Raw genomic sequence first — 18,265 nt, 5'->3', positions numbered from 1 at the left:
GTACTTCGAAGAAAGAAGAATAACAACATTCTTGTCCATTACGACTTGCAATTTACCGTGTGCGCTGTAAAATCTCCCTACCTTCAAAGCAGACGAAAAGCAGACATCTTCATTTTCTTCCAAGGGAGAAATCGTTGGTCATAAAGTCTGGCCTCAAACATACGTCTGCACGGTTTCTTTTCTTGTCATATTCAGTTTCTTCGCAAAAATAAAATGTCATTGGTTTTGTCAACTTGTCAAATCAGTCAAAACGACCACAGAACTGGAAAATGACACTGATTGAAATACGAAAGATCTTCGATGACGAAAGTATCAATGACGTCATGTGGTCACACCTATCTCGAGAACTAAGCGTCGCTCAGAACCAGCGCCCTTCCATTATGACCCTCTAAATGTTATACTGTTCAGGAAGGGACCCTTTTTACGTAGAGGGGGGAATCGAGACGAGGGTCGTGGTGTATGTGCGTGTGTGTGTGTGTGTGTGTGTCTGTCTGTGTGTGTGTAGAGCGATTCAGACTAAACTACTGGACCGATCTTTATGAAATTTGACATGAGAGTTCCTGGGTATGATATCCCCATATATTTTTTTCATTTTTTTGATAAATGTCTTTGATGACGTCATATCCGGCTTTTCGTGAAAGTTGAGGCGGCACTGTCACGCCCTCATTTTTCAACCAAATTGGTTGAAATTTTGGTCAAGTAATCTTCGACAAAGCCCGGACTTCGGTATTGCATTTCAGCTTGGTGGCTTAAAAATTAATTAATGACTTTGGTCATTAAAAATCTGAAAATTGTAAAAAAAATTTTTTTTTTAAAAACGATCCAAATTTACGTTCATCTTATTCTCCATCATTTGCTGATTCCAAAAACATATAAATATGTTATATTTGGATTAAAAACACGCTCTGAAAATTAAATATATAAAAATTAATATGAAAATTAAATTGTCGAAATCAATTTAAAAACACTTTCATCTTATTCCTTGTCGGTTCCTGATTCCAAAAACATATAGATATGATATGTTTGGATTAAAAACACGCTCAGAAAGTTAAAACAAAGAGAGGTACAGAAAAGCGTGCTATCCTTCTGAGCGCAACTGCTACCCCGCTCTTTTTGTCAATGTCACTGTCTTTGCCGTGAGCGGGTGACTGACGATGCTACGAGTATGCGGTCTTGCTGCGTTGCATTGCGTTCAGTTTCATTCTGTGAGTTCGACAGCTACTTGACTAAATGTTGTATTTTCGCCTTACGCGACTTGTTGTTTTTCACGCTAAAAATTAACAAGACAAAGTAAACATTGGAACTAACATTATCAGCGTGACTTATTGTAAAGAATGACACTTCAAATGCTGTCAGATACTACACTCTTTATCTAAAAATACCGAAAAGCCAGTTTTGTCGGTGGGCGCTTTAAAGAACAGCAAGGTACCACCCACCCTCTGCGTTTGCAATGCCGACCCACTCACTTCAAAATGTCATTGTCAAAGTTCTGACGATTCAAGTGAAATTCCGTCACTTAATGTACGTCAAATATGTGACCCTCCACCACGAAATGAGTCACATGTCACCTCGCGCGGTTCTGCGCTAGGCTTAATATAAGTCCGGGGAGTGTCTGGTAACAATGTGAGGGTTACCTTAGTCACAGGCTTATAACTCAAACAGTGTTTGCTCTTTTCTAAAACGGTTTTCACCACTGGATAGAGCATAAAAAACTCTTTAGGAAAATGTAAAAATATGAAAATCATGCAAAGGTGACATGCGACTCATTCCGTTGTGGAGGGTCACATATATCTTTACGTCATTTGCTTTCTCTCTGGTGTCGTTTCGAAATCTGTCGCTGTCGCTGTCGTTGGACAAGAGAAATGGAAGCAACTGAAACGCATGTTCAACATGGTTTATCTTGTGAGATTGTTGTGTGGACGCATTTGACCTGTGAATATTCATCGCGTCAGGTCAGTGACTCTGATTGGCTGACCCAGGTCAAGAGAATGCTTTGACTAACAGGCATAATCAGATAAGAGCGATAAGTTCCCATTGTGGCTGTTCCGTCTAATTCGAAGGGTCGCTTCCAAATTTCTTTTGGTTGAAATAGACGGTAATATAACCGTTATTTCTGATATACTGACTGTTAGCAAATAATAACAGACATGTCTCAAAAATTATATCAGCATTCGCCTCCGGCTCATGCTGATAATTCATTTTCTCGACATGTCTGTTATCATTAGCTTTCTTTCTTTCTTTTCTTTATTTGGTGTTTAACGTCGTTTTCAACTATATCGCGACGGGGAAAGGGGGGAGATGGGATAGAGCCACTTGTTAATTGTTTCTTGTTCACAAAAGCACTAATCAAAAAATTGCTCCAGGGGCTTGCAACGTAGTACAATATATGACCTTACTGGAAGAATGCAAGTTTCCAGTACAAAGGACCCAACATTTCTTACATACTGCTTGACTAAACTCTTTACAAACATTGACTATATTCTATACAAGAAACACTTAACAAGGGTAAAAGGAGAAACAACCGTTAGTCGCCTCTTACGACATGCCGGGTAGCATCGGGTAAATTCTTTCTCGTCCCAACCAATATGGGACTCCCCCTAACCCGCGGGGGGTATTATCATTAGCTAACAGTCAGCATATTAGAAATAACTCATAATAATTACGTGACCTGCATTCTTAAGCTAGGTAGTTTTAAGGATATAATCCGTTTAACTTTTGATTGTAATAAATTTAGATCGTGCGTGAATTCGAAACTAGACATCCTACAAATAGCAGCCTTGTCGTGAACACTAAGAATTATTTAAAACTATGTAGCACATAATATTATCCAAGCACGAACACGCGCACGCATGTGTGTGTGTGTGTGTGTGTGTATGTGTGTGCGTGCGTGTGTGCGTGTGTGTGTGTGTGTGTGTGTGTGTGTGTGTGTGTGTGTGTGTGTGTGTGTGTGTGCAAAACAGATGTTAATAGAGTGTGAAAAGAGACAAGAAATGAGAAGAGAGATGATGAGTTGACTGAACTGAATGGCTAACGCTCTCACCCACAATCGCTGACAAAACCATTTTTGTTCTGTTCAGAACACCTGCAAAATTAAGCTTTTCTCATAAATGTTTTGACTTAATTGTTTTGACTTATCATTTGTGTGTGTGTGTGTGTGTGTGTGTGTGTGTGTGTGTGTGTCTGTGTGTATGCGTGTGTGTGTGTGTGTGTGGATATTTTACATGAGAGTTATATATATAACATATGTCATGGGATAAACTTAACGAGCAACAAGAGAAAATTGCACGTGTTCACGCGCTTTGTGTAAAGCAGACACGACTGTCCATTTGGAAAGGTGTGGGTGTGTCCGTAATATTCAAACCACTGTCCGCCTCGGTGGAGTCTGCTAGCGACAGGCTACCCGTCTTTAGAAGTCTGCCAGGAATACGCCGCTTCACATGGCAGATGGGTAAATAAAAAAAAGAAGAGAGAAGTGAAAAAAAAGAAGGAGTGGTGTTTAAGAAGTAAAAGAAGAAGAGAGAAAGGAGGTGTGTGTGGGCTTGGAAGGGGAAGGAGGAGGGGAAGGAGAGGGGGGGGGGGGGTAGAATATGATCACGAGAGATGGGGTTGGAGGGGGCAAAAGGTAAAGAAGAACCAAGAAGCAGTGATGTTCAGAGCTAAAGAATAGATACGATAAAGGGGGGAAGGGGTGTGTGTTTAAGAGGTAAACAGAAGGTACAGAGAAAGGACGGAAGAGAAGGGAAGGATGCGAAGAAGGAGGAGGAGGAGGGGGAGGAGGAGGGGGAGGGGGGAAAGCGGTCGAAAAAGGTGGCGGGTGGCGGGTATTTAAAAGTCTTGGTGGAAGACGTTGTCGATCTCTTTCACCAGCAGCGTCGAATACCTTGATTAAGACGGGAGACGAGCCAAGAAGAAGGACAGTCACAATGGCCTCTCAGTCGCACATCGACATCGTCATTAAACAGGTAAGCAAACTTTTGCCTGCGTGCACGTTTGATTAACCTGATGCTACGTTGTGTTTACTAATTGTTTGTCTGTGCACTTCAAAGAACGTTGGGTCAATATATTTGGGACTGTAACGTATTGTTTTGTCAATAACAAACGTTCCAACAACTTACCTTTCTTGTTTTTTGATTCTGAATTTTGGAACGTTGGCAGTCTCTTTGTTTTTTGTTTTTAACCTGATGCTAATTTGGCGATTTGTGTTCAGCCTGGGTTGGAATTATCATCTTTGTAACCGCAGGCCTCATTAGTGACGTTTTCATTAAACTTCTTATAGCTCGGTTTTGGAATTCCCATCTTTTTGGCTGCTTTAGTGACGTTTTCTCAAACTTTTCTTTACTGCTCTATGTAGATCCAAAATTTAATAGAGCTGCAAAGAAAAGTTTATGGAAACGGAATGGAATGGAATTCTCATCTTTTACGTATAACATTCGTGATGTTTTTGTATAAGATTTCTTTACAACTCTGCTTGGAATTTTCTTTTTTTTTTTGCAAACGTAGTTGATGTTTTGATACAATTTCTACGAGTTCTCATTTGCTTCCACAAACCAAAGTGACAATTTCTTATGTACTTTTTACAGATCGGTTTGTTGTTCTCATCTTTTCTACTAGCAAAGTCTGGTTTTACTAGTTGCAGTACTGTTCTTATCTTTTGTTTCTTTTTTTACTTATTTTTATTTTTTTTAAATTTTGTTTACAAATTGTTGTTTGATGTTTTTATCTTGTATCTCTATTGTTCCTGTCTCTCTTAAAGATTGGTTCCATTTTTTCTATTTCTATTTTGTTACTTTTTTAATTAAATTTTTATTTTTTTACGATGTCATTGTGTCTTCATCACTTCGAAAATCGATTCTGATGAGGTGAATTAGAAATGTCCATAGGGCCAAACGAGAGATGTAATTGTAACGCATTTTATGTCAACCGCTTTATTGTCACTATTTCAAAGAAATTTTACTATGGAGACCTGACTTCTGTTGCAATTTTGACCCCCCCCCCCCCTCGCCCATACATGTCAAATGACCATTTTGCACCGAATGAAGAAAGAAGGAAAATACCGTTTACTGTATATCACATGACAGCAATGTGACACCTTAAATCTGTTTTGCCAATCCTTTTTCAACCACAATCATACCCTTGGCACATTGTGTTTTGAAAAGCATACTACATGGCTGATTGATACGCTTTGAAGTGATCCAATAGTTTCTCAACTAAAAAGAAACGTTCACATTGTTCAAGAAGACATGACAGCGCGCGCGCGCGCGCGCGCGCGCGCGCGCGTGTGTGTGTGTGTGTGTGTGTGTGTGTGTGTGTGTGTGTGTGTGTGTGTGTGTGTGTGTGTGTGTGTGTGTGTGTGTGTGTGTGTGTGTGTGTGTGTGTGTGTGTGTGTGTGTATGATATGGTCAGAAACAGCTTGAGATGTTGATATGCCGTCCTCATTTCAGAGGAAATTTATTCTGCCTTCAAGAACGCTATAGGAATATGGCATTTGCTTTGTGTACACTATTTTGATTAACATTCTTTTGTGTGCCTATATATCTTCAAAAATACACATAGTGCTTGCAATATGCAAAAGAGTAACTATCTGTCCGTAATTTAACCCAATTTACGATCTTCTAATGTGTCATCATCAGTCTGGAATGAAACTTGTTACACATAGGCAAGATGTTCTAGGATATAGAGTATTTAATCATCCAAATGGTACGGACATTTTACAAGCACCAAAGCGCTGACCTCTCCAGAAATGGACGAGTTTTTTTTTTAAACTAAAGCTACTGAACGTTCTCACATATCCACAGAAGTGCACACTTGGTTTAAGCGTGCTTTTATTGCACACTTGTGACAAGATGCCAAAAAGCCGTCATCTCTTCGTGATTTACACAGTTATTGGGCAGACACATTCCCAGGAATGTACTCTTTGACTAGATGCCAGCAATATAGTCAGAAAGAAAAAGACAAGAAAAGAACAAAACGACGAAGAAAAAAACAAAACAAAACAAAACTTTTGACCTTTTGTGAAAGCGATACTAATGTACCGTGTGAAAGACCTCAACGGGTTGAACAAACATTCTAAGCGAAACCTTTTTTTGCCCTCAAGAGAATTACAGTAGTGACACAGTAACCTTTATACTTCTTCGTTGAACATGAAAGAATGTGCAGCATAATATGGCTGTTCGATGCAAAAAAACTGTTCTGAAAGCTATTAGTATTACCCATCTCACTTTGCGCCTTTCCACTCTCCCACGAATGTCTTTTCGTCTCTTATTTTCCCACCCCCTCACTAATACCCCCCCCCACCCCCCCCCCCCCACACCCACCCCCCTACAGCTACCGTGCCAGCACTGACCCTTCCAAGTCTGTGGCCTCGTTTCTTTCTGGCTGCAAGTAGCTGTAATCCCCTTTGCTCTCCTTTCTCTCAAAAACAAACCAATTCCGAAAATAAATCAGTCGGGTTTTGAATGGGTTGTGGGAGAGTGACCTTTACTTGCAAAACCTCGTACAAACATTGGAGGGGCCAATCACTAGCGAGGAGTGTGTCTGAAACACAGGGACAGAGAGCTCGTGTGGAAAAACTTGCCTAGATAAAAACAAATATTGCTATTTCATATGTTACGTGGATTTCCATTGGTCAATTGGGCAAAACTGAGCTCAGTGCAAAAGTGATATCGACGACATTTCCGTCGATATCAGTTTTGATATCGACGACCTCTTTATTGCTTCCCCACTTCAAAAACAAAAACACCTAAATTTAAAAACAAACAAATATATATGAAAATGTAATGATCCCAGAATTTAGTTGAGCAAGTGACTAAAGACTTTTTGAAAGAAAAGACATTTTGAAATACTGAAAAGTACAAGAAAAGAGTGAACAAAAAGAAATAATAATCAGAGGGAGGGATATGGAACAGCCAAAACTGAGACAAATACTTCTTTACAGTAAATACAAAATGTCCAGAGAATTAGCAATATATATAACATTGACTGACTGTGTGATGATATCTTCTGCTATTGGTCTGTTTCGACAGTGATATCAAAATCTCGACCTCCGGTCTCGATTTTGATATCACTGTCGAAACAGACCATAGCAGAAGATATCATCACACAGTCCGTCAATATTGGGTAGAGTATTCACTCTTTCACAAACCATACAAACGCGACAGAGTTATTGCCGGAGTTGGTCTATTGGGTGTGTAGCTTAAAAATGGGGGACAAACGTTCGTAGAAAAACAAAGAGGAAATTAAGAGGGAAAAGGCTCCTTCCAAAAACGGAAGAGGAGATACGCCAACAGCATATGTTGCGGTATCTATCATGCACGCTCTAGGTGACTTATATATATATATATACGGCAACTTAATTATGTTTTCGGTGTGAGTTCTGTCCCCTGGATAACTTTGCATACTCCGAGACTTTATCCTCGATCTCTCTCTCTCATGATCTCTCTGTTAATCACTCTGCCTCTCGCTCTTTCACTCTCTCTCTCTCTCTCTCTCTCTCTCTCTCTCTCTCTCTCTCTCTCTCTCTCTCTCTCTCTCTCTCTCTCTCTCTCTCTCTCGCGCGCTCTCTCTCCCTCTCGTGTCTTCGTGTCCGTTGTGTCTGTTTGTGTGGACAATCAGTCTATTTACCTCCTGGCCCGCTCAAAGTCAACACTTGTTTTTTTTCTTTTGATACTTAAAAACGCCACAGAAGAATCTCTAAAACACTGTGAACTTGTCAAGCATGTGTTTAAACACCACAAACCTTGGGAATATCAACATAAAAAGCATTTGTGTGGGTGCTTCTGTGGGTGCAAGATGTAGCCGGAGGAAGCCTTGACAGCCTCATTTGACAGGTCATTGAATTTGTTTTTGTTATATTTAGTCAAGTTTTGACTAAATATGTTAACATCGAGGGGGAATCGAAACGAGGGTCGTGGTGTATGTGTGTGCGTGTGTGCGTGTGTGCGTGCGTGCGTGTAGAGCGATTCAGACCAAACTATTGGACCGATCTTTATGAAATTTGACATGAGAGTTCCTGGGATTGATATCCCCATACGTTTTTTTCATTTTTTTGATAAATGTCTTTGATGACGTCATATCCGGCTTTTCGTGAAAGTTGAGGCGGCACTGTCACGCCCTCATTGTTCAACCAAATTGGTTGAAATTTTGGTCAAGTAATCTTCGACGAAGCCCGGGGTTCGGTATTGCATTTCAGCTTGGTGGCTTACAAATTAATTAATGACTTTGGTCATTAAAAATCTGAAAATTGTAACAAAAAAAAATTTATAAAACGATCCAAATTTACGTTTATCTTATTCTCCATCATTTGCTGATTCCAAAAACATATAAATATGTTATATTCGGATTAAAAACAAGCTCTGAAAATTAAATATATAAAAATTATTATCAAAATTAAATTGTCCAAATCAATTTAAAAACACTTTCATCTTATTCCTTGTCGGTTCCTGATTCCAAAAACATATAGATATGATATGTTTGGATTAAAAACACGCTCAGAAAGTTAAAACAAAGAGAGGTACAGAAAAGCGTGCTATCCTTCTTAGCGCAACTACTATTAATATTAAAGGGCACAATCTCATTACCAACATATACATCCTTTACTCGACAAACGCCTGCTTTAATCCAGTCGCTAAAAAACAGGGTTTGGCCGCAATAGATTATATTATTGCTGTTCCATAAACACGTATCACTTAATAACATGTCTCCACCTACTGCTCTCTGAATCATGTCCTTATTTTTCAACCAACAAATTAAAACTTGTTTCCAAAATACATTTTTAATTAATCCCAATCCTTTAAAATTTTTTACCGTGGTGTTAGATTGGAAGCAACACAACCTTTCACCAAGCTTCGAAAACATATGTATCGGTATCTGTTTCCATCTTTCCTGCTTTTCGTTCAATCATTTTTAAACCCCCATCAGGAAACTCTTGACACATCACTTTTCTTTTAACTTTCTCAAATGCCTTAGTGTTTGAAAATCGTTTTTTCCAAATAAATCTGTAAAACATAGTATTTATCTCAGTCAATACCTTTTCGGGTATTACCAGTGCTTGCAACGGATAAATAATCTGCGATAACAAAAGAGATTTCACTATGCATATTTTCCCCATGATACTACAATTTCGTTTAAACCATTTTACAATGTTGCGTCGTATATTATGGGGGCGAGGACGCCCCCATTCTATACGGATAGTTTAGAGGTTGACCATGGGCAGCGCCATTTTGTTGTGAAATACGTCATCAGTTTGTGTACACAGGAAGTTGTGACATCCGTCACCCTATGGGAGGGGTGAAGGCAACATTGTTCATCTGTAGAAAGTTGTGAAATCCGTCACCCTATGGGAGGGGTGACGTCAAAATTGGTCATCACAGAGTTTGTGTAACACAGGAAGTTGTGAAATACGTCACCCTATGGGAGGGGTGACGTCAAAATTGTTCAACAAAAACATGATATGTCGCATTGTGCAGGGTCAACTGCATCAAACTCAAACCGAGCCATTCATACCTAGCTGTATTTGAGTGACTTATATACCCGACATTTTTATTTCTTATTTTTAGCACAGGTGTAGGAAAAATCATGAACCAAAATGTTATTTATTTTCTAATTTAACATTTTTTTTTACAAATATGACCATGGTCTTTTAAACATACAGTGACATTAAACATTGTTATGTTAAAAAAAAGAAAAAAGAAAAAAAGCTTTTGTGCACAAATCAGAAAATACATTGTACATTTTACCTACAGGCCAAACAGTGTCTGTTGGCGGCAAAGGGCCCAGCAAGTTGCTATTTTTAGATCGATTAAAAGTTGTCAAGAACAGGCGCTTACATTTGGATGTGTCCACTGATAGTAGGTTTGGTTGTGATCAATCAGAATGATGTAGGAATAAAAATGTATGACAGTTTGGTATGATGACATGTAATTCAAATATGCTGAAATGTAATATTATACATGATATAATATTATTATGGCTGTTGCCATGACCATGAACCCCAAGAAAGGTTTAATGTTATGTAAAATCAAAATACCAAAATCAAGCACCTACTAATCTGATCTACGGTGCGGCTTGGACCTAATATGGATGGACACGCAACTCGCTCAGCCAGCCAGCGCTGCGAGACTTACAGCGGCCAACTTCGCCGCGGCGCGCTCACTGGCTCAGTATTGAACTTGCGTCAAGGCCGATGCGCGTAGATTCCCAGAATGTTTACTTTCGGTTAGATTCTTCGACAGCATTCGCAGAGGTGACTGCCGTATTGTGTACCGCAGTCAGAAGTAATTTATTACTTTTGGGAGTTTAGTAACGTGATATCAGTTTTCAATTGTTCGTTCACTTATATTGCTTTCAGATTTAACACACAAGAAACAGTAGCACGGTTTTCGTTGCGAAAATGTGCATTGGCAGTGCTACGCGATCGAATTGTGTATTATGTACACGCGGTGTTCTTCTGGAAAAGACCGCGTCAGTCGTTCAGCCCGCGAGCGGTGGGATGGGGGGGTTCACATGGTTTGTTTGTTTCAGAACCACACCCATATACACACATTTCACATGTAAACCATTTGTCCGCCCCCTGTCGATATTTATCGACTAAGTTCCTTGTTTTCAATACGGCTTGTCCAGTTTTCTTCAATCTCAGAGACCGATGAGGAGCTACTGAAATAAATTCCCAAAATCTTCACTTTTGTAGTCCACCTTAACCCGCACTCATTTTCATTACCATATTTATTACTGCCCAAGGCCATGATTTCAGTTTTTTGTCTATTCATTGCCAAACCAGAGAATTTGGAAAAATAGGTAACAAGGGTTAATGCGTTTTTTAACTCATCCATATCGTTCAGAAATAGGGTCACATATATAAGACTCATTGATTGATTGATCGATTGATTAGAAGTGGGAACTCCCGAAGTTAACTTTCCAACTGTTCGCTATGCATGAACGCCCAGATCTCAAACGGTAACGCCCAGATCTCAAACGGTAACGCCCAGATCTCAAACGGTAACGCCCAGATCTCAAACGGTAACGCCCAGATCTCAAACGGTAACGCCCAGATCTCAAACGGTAACGCCCAGATCTCAAACGGTAACGCCCAGATCTCAAACGGTAAGCCGAATCGTTCACACAAGTAGGACTGTGCCTTCAAAGAAAACAATAAAATGGGGATATATTCGTGTGTATTGTCCATGCATGACCAGTTTCGACGCTAAATAATTCCGTCATATTAAAAAGAGACCGTTTCCTCATGTTTGGACATGAGAGTTCTTTTTGTTAAATATTTGTAATGTGATTACTCGGCTGTGAAACCCAACTCCTGTGATAGTGCAATATCATATTTGATTGTATCCCTTTTATGTTTTATGTTTTATGTGTGTCGTCCTATACAATTGTTGTTATAATCGTTTACAGGCAGACAGGGTGTGCCGAAGAAAAATTTCCATTTTTATGTAATATTTTAATGGACAATAAAGTGCTGTTATTGTTATTGTTATTGTTAAGAGTCACATCCAGATTGATGTGTGTTGCTAATTAACGGCTGAGAGACTAGAAAACATGGGGCAATTTCCTGCTTCCTGGACAAGAGAATTATGTTTGCTTACAAGGGTCTACTTATATATATAATGATACCTATGTTTCGCGAGTAAGTGAAAACGAGGCGCTTGTCCTCATTCTTTGACAAGGTTGTTGGTAGCAAGAATCACGACGGGGGCAGTGGCCTCGTGCATAAGACATCGCCCTCCTAATCGGAAGGTCGTGAGTTTAAATCCCGGCTGCGGTCGCCTGGTGGGTTAAGGGTGGAGATTGTTCCGATCTCCCAGGTCAACTTATGAGCAGACCTGCTAGTGACTTATGCCCCTTCGTGTGTACACGCAAGCACAAGACCAAGTGCGCACAGGAAATATCATGTAATCATTGTCCGAGTTCGGTGGGTTATAGAAACACGAAAATACCCAGCATTCTTCCCCCGAAATCGGCGTATGCTGGCCGGAATGTCGGGGTAAAAACGGTCATACACGTTAAAAAACCACTCATGAGGAAACATGAGTGAACGTGGGAGTTTCAGCCCATGAAGGAAGAAAAAGAAGAAGGTCGCAAGAGTTACGTTGATTACCCTTTTTTCCCCAAATAGTTGCTAAGGGATTTAAAGGGTTTTTCCCTCACTTTGTTGGCCGCAAAGTTCTATTGTTTTTGTTCTTATGCTTTATGTTCTTATTTATGCTGTGCATAAAATCATTTTTGCATGTTCAGATGTGCGAGGATAGACAAGAATTTAAGATAAAAAGTTTTCCGAAACCGGACAATCAGCCAGCGCCAGCCAGCGCCACAGTCACCACCACAACCACATGAAACGTTCATTGCCAGTTTACGCTGAAAATGTTTATTGGTCGACACCACAGGTCGTTCATTTTCAGCGCAGATAATGCATACAAAATCAGTGGAATATTTTCATAAATTCCACAAAAACTATGATTGACATAATCATATACATTGGGTTGTACATTTGCATAAATTCACCAAGAACAAAAATTGTCTTACACATCATAGATGGCATTGTCCACTATGTATTAGCTTACTGTTTTTTGTTCTTGTTTCCAGCTTCACCAACAAGCTGTCAAATTTTACTAGACTGGTCACCGGGTTACTTCCCTTTATCTACCGCTTTCTGCATCCGCTCATTAGACCATCATCAAAAAACTTATATTGGCAACTCTAAAAAACAATAAACATTGTGTTTTAGCCCAATTAAAGCACATCGATTAAATACATAATGTCTGTCATTCACCACCAATCCGGCGGTACGCGCCCACACAACTACGTTATGGTGGAGTAAGGGGATGGCGGTGGGGTTGAAAATTTTCGCACAGTTGTTTGGGACGTCTGGCACTGGCTACCGCAGATGCAGAAATGGCAGAGAGACTGATCTTGGGCCGGCTGGCCAATGGGAAGACGGCATTCCGCTCATTAGTTATGCATATGACCTGTGCTCTGGCACCGTCTATACACCACAATCTCGCTTCTCTTCACACCCAAAAATATCATTTATGCTGTGCATAAAATCATTTTTGCATGTTCAGATGTGCGAGGATAGACAAGAATTTAAGATAAAAAGTTTTCCGAAACCGGACAATCAGCCAGCGCCAGCCAGCGCCACAGTCACCACCACAACCACATGAAACGTTCATTGCCAGTTTACGCTGAAAATGTTTATTGGTCGACACCACAGGTCGTTCATTTTCAGCGCAGATAATGCATACAAAATCAGTGGAATATTTTCATAAATTCCACAAAAACTATGATTGACATAATCATATACATTGGGTTGTACATTTGCATAAATTCACCAAGAACAAAAATTGTCTTACACATCATAGATGGCATTGTCCACTATGTATTAGCTTACTGTTTTTTGTTCTTGTTTCCAGCTTCACCAACAAGCTGTCAAATTTTACTAGACTGGTCACCGGGTTACTTCCCTTTATCTACCGCTTTCTGCATCCGCTCATTAGACCATCATCAAAAAACTTATATTGGCAACTCTAAAAAACAATAAACATTGTGTTTTAGCCCAATTAAAGCACATCGATTAAATACATAATGTCTGTCATTCACCACCAATCCGGCGGTACGCGCCACCACCTGATGACTCACATCAGGTACCGCCACCAATCAAAATCGACCTTTCTCGGAAAGTTGCACTGCACACTTTCTTATAATCCCAGGCTGCACTGCACACCTGTGATCCCATGTTAATGTTCTGCTGCACTGCACGCAGACATGTGCCTGACCTCCCCCTTTCTGTTGCACTGCACACAGAGAGAAGCCCTACGTTTTACCTGATCTACCAGTTGTGCACCCTGATGTAAGACAAGAAAGCGTTAGAAGACCATCTGCCCGCCTGACGGATTTGAGCGTCCGATGCCCCGTTCCGAGCCATGTGGGAGGCACCCCCAATCCTAAAGCTATGCGATTTGAAGTTCTGTTTGGGCAGGCCACAAAATTGGAAAACCAACTGTAGTTGCTCGTTGAATTCCCTGGCCGTTATGGGTGCCCCCGACATAGCTCGGAACAACGGCCCCGTTGCGTTCCCACGAATGCTCATGTAGGCCCGCATGGCCTCTACCGCGCATGGGACGCCTGCCTTGGCTTTCTCTACGGTATGGGTAACTGGTTTTGCGCTAGATTTGAAATTGCGGAACGTTATGGTCAATGCCTGTCCGTCCAGTCGGACATCTCCCCTATGCAATACGTTTTCTGGTTCCCGGGATACCGCCATTTCCCTATCTCCTCAAGAACGCCCTCCCTGGCACCACTGCCTGGCAAGCAAAGTTCAGCAACCCTATGACCGACTGAATTTCCTTCACTGTTGCTTTCTTCTTTTGTAGTAGGTTCTGTATTTCTTGGGCACACTTCGTGAGTTTTTCCACCGGCAGCCGAATTTCTCTTTCGATTGTGTCTATCTCTATTCCCAGGAATGTCAACCTCGTCTCTGGGCCCTCCGTCTTATCAGGTGCCATGGGAACTCCTATTTCCTCACACAAACCCAGAAATTTGTCTAGGTATTCTTTGCCTAGCTGCTTCGATACTGCCGCAAGGAAAAAATCATCCAGGTAGTGCACTAATGGTATCCCTAACTTCTGAACAGCAATCCACTCCAAAGCCGTGCCTAGTTCTTCAAACAAGTGACAAGACGAAGAACAACCCATCTGAAGCGAAAGATCAACATAAAAACTTCCTTGCCAGCTCAGTACGAAGAGGTTTTGGTCACTAGGGTGAATAGGCAACAACCTAAAAGCTTTCTCCACATCAGTTTTTGCCATAAATGCTGTATTTCCTACTGTCTGCACTAACTGTACTGCATCTTGCACATTGGCATATGACACTGTGGCCATGTCTTCCTCTATGAAATCATTTATGGATGCCCCCTTCGGGTGAGATAGATGATGTATCATCCTATACTTTCCTTTCGTCTTTTTCTCTACCAAGCCGATTGGAGAACATTGGAACTGAGTAAAAGGAATATGCCTAAAGGGACCTGCTAACCTCCCCTCTTCTATTTCCTTCTTTATGTGCGCTTCTACTACTTCTGGCATTTCTTCTGCTGACTTCAGGTTCTTCTGAACTACACTATTTGGGGCTCCTGTGAACCCTACCCGGAAACCCTCTCTGAATCCCTGTATTAAAGCCCGCTTCTTCTGTGGATCGTACCCTTCCAGCCACTTTTCCAGCTTGTCCGCCTTCACTGGCGTGGCCCCCGTGCCCCAGTCTTCATTTCTTTCCTTCTCCTGCTTCTTTTCCCCCCCGTCCCGCTCGAAAGGGGTGCCCTTTGGCGCTGCATTTTCGGATTGCGTGTTGCCCCCCACACTGCGAGCAAAAGTGCTTGAAGCCACAATTGGGGCGGCTGCAAGATCCCTGTTCATTGAACTGGAAGCAGAAGCCCCCCACTTTGGCTGGGTTTCCACTTCCAGTCTTCCCCCCTGCGCCACCCTGCGGCTTCTTCTTTCCCCCGTCATGGGTCTGGGTGGCAGGCTCTAAGCGGGTGGTGGCGAACAGGTCCGCGTCGCTGTCCCCCCATGCCCTTTCTCCTGCAGCAATTGCGAGCCGGTAGCGGTAGTCATAGTCCCGCCAATTGCCCTGCAGCTCATGCAGGGTACACACCCGAGCAAAGTGGGCACCCAGGCCCCTGTGTACCTCGTTCGCTCTGTCCTGTAGTATAGTGGTATAAATGTTCCAGGCCTTCACCCACTCTGTGAAGGTTAACAGTTTCTTTTCTTTCTTCTGCTTCTTCTTCTTTTTGTCTTCATCGTCCTCATCCGAGTCCTCCTCCAGCATTTCCTTCGGGTCCGCGGGCAGGAGTATTGCGAACCTAACCGCCACACCGCTCCAGATCTTTTCCTTTATTGTCTTTGGCACGTGTAGGTCAATGGGCAACATTTTCTGGTTGCCGGTTGCCCACGCCTGTGTACCGCCAGTGTTAGATTGCTCACCGGAGTGTCCAGAGTGCCCAGCCATGCCTGAGTTGGATTTTCCACCCGTAGAGGTGGTCGATCCTGCGGGCGATGCCTCAGGCGCCGGCGTCTTGGCGGCCCGAATCTCCGCAATCTCCTTCCTCAGGGCCTTCTGCTCAGCAAGGAGCTGGGTTAGCGACTCCTTCACGCCCATTTCGTCCTCTCCTTCAGCCTCCTCGTCTCGAAACCTCTTCGGGGGCTGCTTTGAGGGACGCCCCGGTCGCTTGGTTGGACGCTTCGACATCCTGAAACATTTCAAAGGCCACTAAGCATCAGGGGCCTATTTTTTTTTTTTTTTTTTTTTTTTTTTTTTTTTTTTTTTTTTTTTTTTTTATATATGCAGCACGGGCTGTACCAATAAAACATTCCCCATGAAGTCACAACCGGTTCTACCAAACCAGAACCAACAATGACGTCACTCCAGAAGCTGGAAAGGATATTCCCTCCTATTCCACTCCCGGCATCAAAGCTCTGCGTCTGGCGTCTTCGGTAGAACCCAACCACTTCAGTCTGGGAATAAACCTTGGTACCCCGTTCGTGCTGCATCTACACTCCTATTGTGGTTCTGCCCTCAGCACGAGAGTACACCTAAGAAAACACTGTCAATCTGATCATGCAGCACGGGCTGTACCAATACACATTCCCCATGAAGTCACAACCGGTTCTACCAAACCAGAACCAACAATGACGTCACTCCAAAAGCTGGAAAGGATACCCCATCCTATTCCACTCCCGGCATCAAAGCTCTGCGTCTGGCGTCTTCGGTAGAACCCAACCACTTCAGTCTGGGAATAAACCTTGGTACCCCGTCCGTGCTGCATCTACCCCTATTGTGGTTCTGCCATCAGCACGAGAGGATACCGGCTATCACTATTAGCCCCCACTTCCCTCTCACCCGCTGAACAACCACAACACCTTCTTACCTCATTGGTCTATATGCCGACTGTCCAACAGAACTTTTCTCAGTGCTCTGTACAGTAGCATGTGCCCCGACCCTGACAGATGAATCCCATCTGCTAAAAAATGTTTCTGATACTGAGCAAACTTCTCTGCTGGAGGGAAAGCCACGTAGTGGGGGAACAAACCCACTATCCTGTGTGCCGTTTTCAGCTGTTGATGAAGAAGCCTATTCACCTCCCTGGCTATGTCATTGAAACCCCCCCAGCCACTGTATCTCTGTGTCATCCCTGACACCACCACTACTGAGTTTGCCAATGTTTGCACCCTCACACACAGATGCCACAGCTCACGAAACACTTTATTCGGTGTCGTTCCGGGAACAATATTATTGTCCCCCACCATTAGCACTATCACTCCCCATTTTTTCCGGGTGAAAATGGCCCTGTTCTGTTCTAGCATTGATTCAACGTCGCTTATTTTTCGGCCCCCTCTCCCATCGAATATCTGCTCAAAACCATCAAAACCTAAATCTGGCCGCACCCCCTCATCTGTGTTCACAAATCGCTGAAACCTCCACGTGAAAGAGTGCCCGACCACCGCACAACTTGTAAACATTTTCGCTCCCGCCGTCTTTCTTCACAAAGAAACTAGTCACGTGACCGAGCGATTCGCGTTGCCACTGCTCGGACCAATTTTAATGCCAGGAGAAGATGATACTGTCTTCTTTTCTCCCTGAACACTTTTACTGACGGCTGTCAGCTAATTGTACCATCACCGTCTACCTAGCTATCACCCTCGTTCCTTCGAGTGTCACTCCCGGCAAACGTGAAACCACATGTTTCTGCCTACGGTGCCACGCTGTCTCCCAGTTTCCCAAACTCCAAACTTTCCTTGCAGACAACTAATTGGCCCCACTCGAGCCTATTACCGCTGTTTCGATCTCAATCGCCCCTCTCGACAATCAAGCAACAAAACAAAACAAAACAAGGTAAAAGTACGTGTACCTTCTCTTTCCAAAATCCTTGAAACGTTGAAAATTTTCGCACAGTTGTTTGGGACGTCTGGCACTGGCTACCGCAGATGCAGAAATGGCAGAGAGACTGATCTTGGGCCGGCTGGCCAATGGGAAGACGGCATTCCGCTCATTAGTTATGCATATGACCTGTGCTCTGGCACCGTCTATACACCACAATCTCGCTTCTCTTCACACCCAAAAATATCATTTTTCGCTGACTGGAAGCTAAGTGAAATCAAAGGGATATTTCGTCGTTGTTTTGACCGGAAAGCTAGTTATTTTTGGCGACCAAAGTCACTTTTATGTTGTAGTGTATCTTTAGAAAACAACTTTTTTTCTGTTATACTCACAA

The 18,265-nt window shown here is 42.4% G+C and overlaps 2 protein-coding genes across 3 annotated transcripts in view; one reads left to right on the top strand and one right to left on the bottom strand.

The window, feature by feature from the left end:
• Window positions 1-3,872: 3,872 nt before the first annotated feature.
• LOC138961522 (insulin-like growth factor 1) overlaps window positions 3,873-18,265 on the top strand; it is a 59,381-nt gene continuing 44,988 nt past the window's right edge. The window contains exon 1 of the mRNA XM_070333182.1: window positions 3,873-3,962. Within this exon, the coding sequence (XP_070189283.1) occupies window positions 3,924-3,962 (39 nt within the window). The 5' untranslated portion in view covers window positions 3,873-3,923. The remainder of the gene's footprint in view (window positions 3,963-18,265) is intronic.
• Window positions 12,348-18,127, bottom strand: LOC138961496 (uncharacterized). 2 transcript variants are annotated; one of them, XM_070333150.1, is made up of 3 exons: window positions 17,903-18,127; window positions 15,978-16,243; window positions 12,348-13,796 (listed from the first exon to the last, which is right to left on the bottom strand). In XM_070333150.1, the coding sequence occupies exons 2-3, from the start codon at window positions 16,240-16,242 to the stop codon at window positions 13,660-13,662; spliced, it is 402 nt and encodes a 133-aa protein (XP_070189251.1). In that variant the 5' UTR covers window position 16,243; window positions 17,903-18,127; the 3' UTR covers window positions 12,348-13,659. The 2 variants fall into 2 exon arrangements, with proteins under 2 accessions (XP_070189251.1, XP_070189250.1); XM_070333149.1 differs by lacking the exon at window positions 17,903-18,127 and having other exon boundaries at window positions 15,978-16,303.

The sequence above is a fragment of the Littorina saxatilis genome, linkage group LG3 (assembly GCF_037325665.1).
Source record: "Littorina saxatilis isolate snail1 linkage group LG3, US_GU_Lsax_2.0, whole genome shotgun sequence".
Lineage (NCBI taxonomy): Eukaryota > Metazoa > Mollusca > Gastropoda > Littorinimorpha > Littorinidae > Littorina > Littorina saxatilis.
Note: the sequence above shows the minus strand (reverse complement) of the source record. Positions and strands in the feature narration are given on the sequence as shown.

Bases quoted from the DNA above. Each gene is read 5' to 3' on its own strand.
- LOC138961496 (XM_070333150.1), bottom strand. From the start codon at position 16,242: ATGTCGAAGCGTCCAACCAAGCGACCGGGGCGTCCCTCAAAGCAGCCC. The intron at 13,797-15,977 runs GTGAGCAATCTA...CTCTGTGTGCAG, and splicing joins TGGGCACTCTGGACACTCCG to TGCAACAGAAAGGGGGAGGT.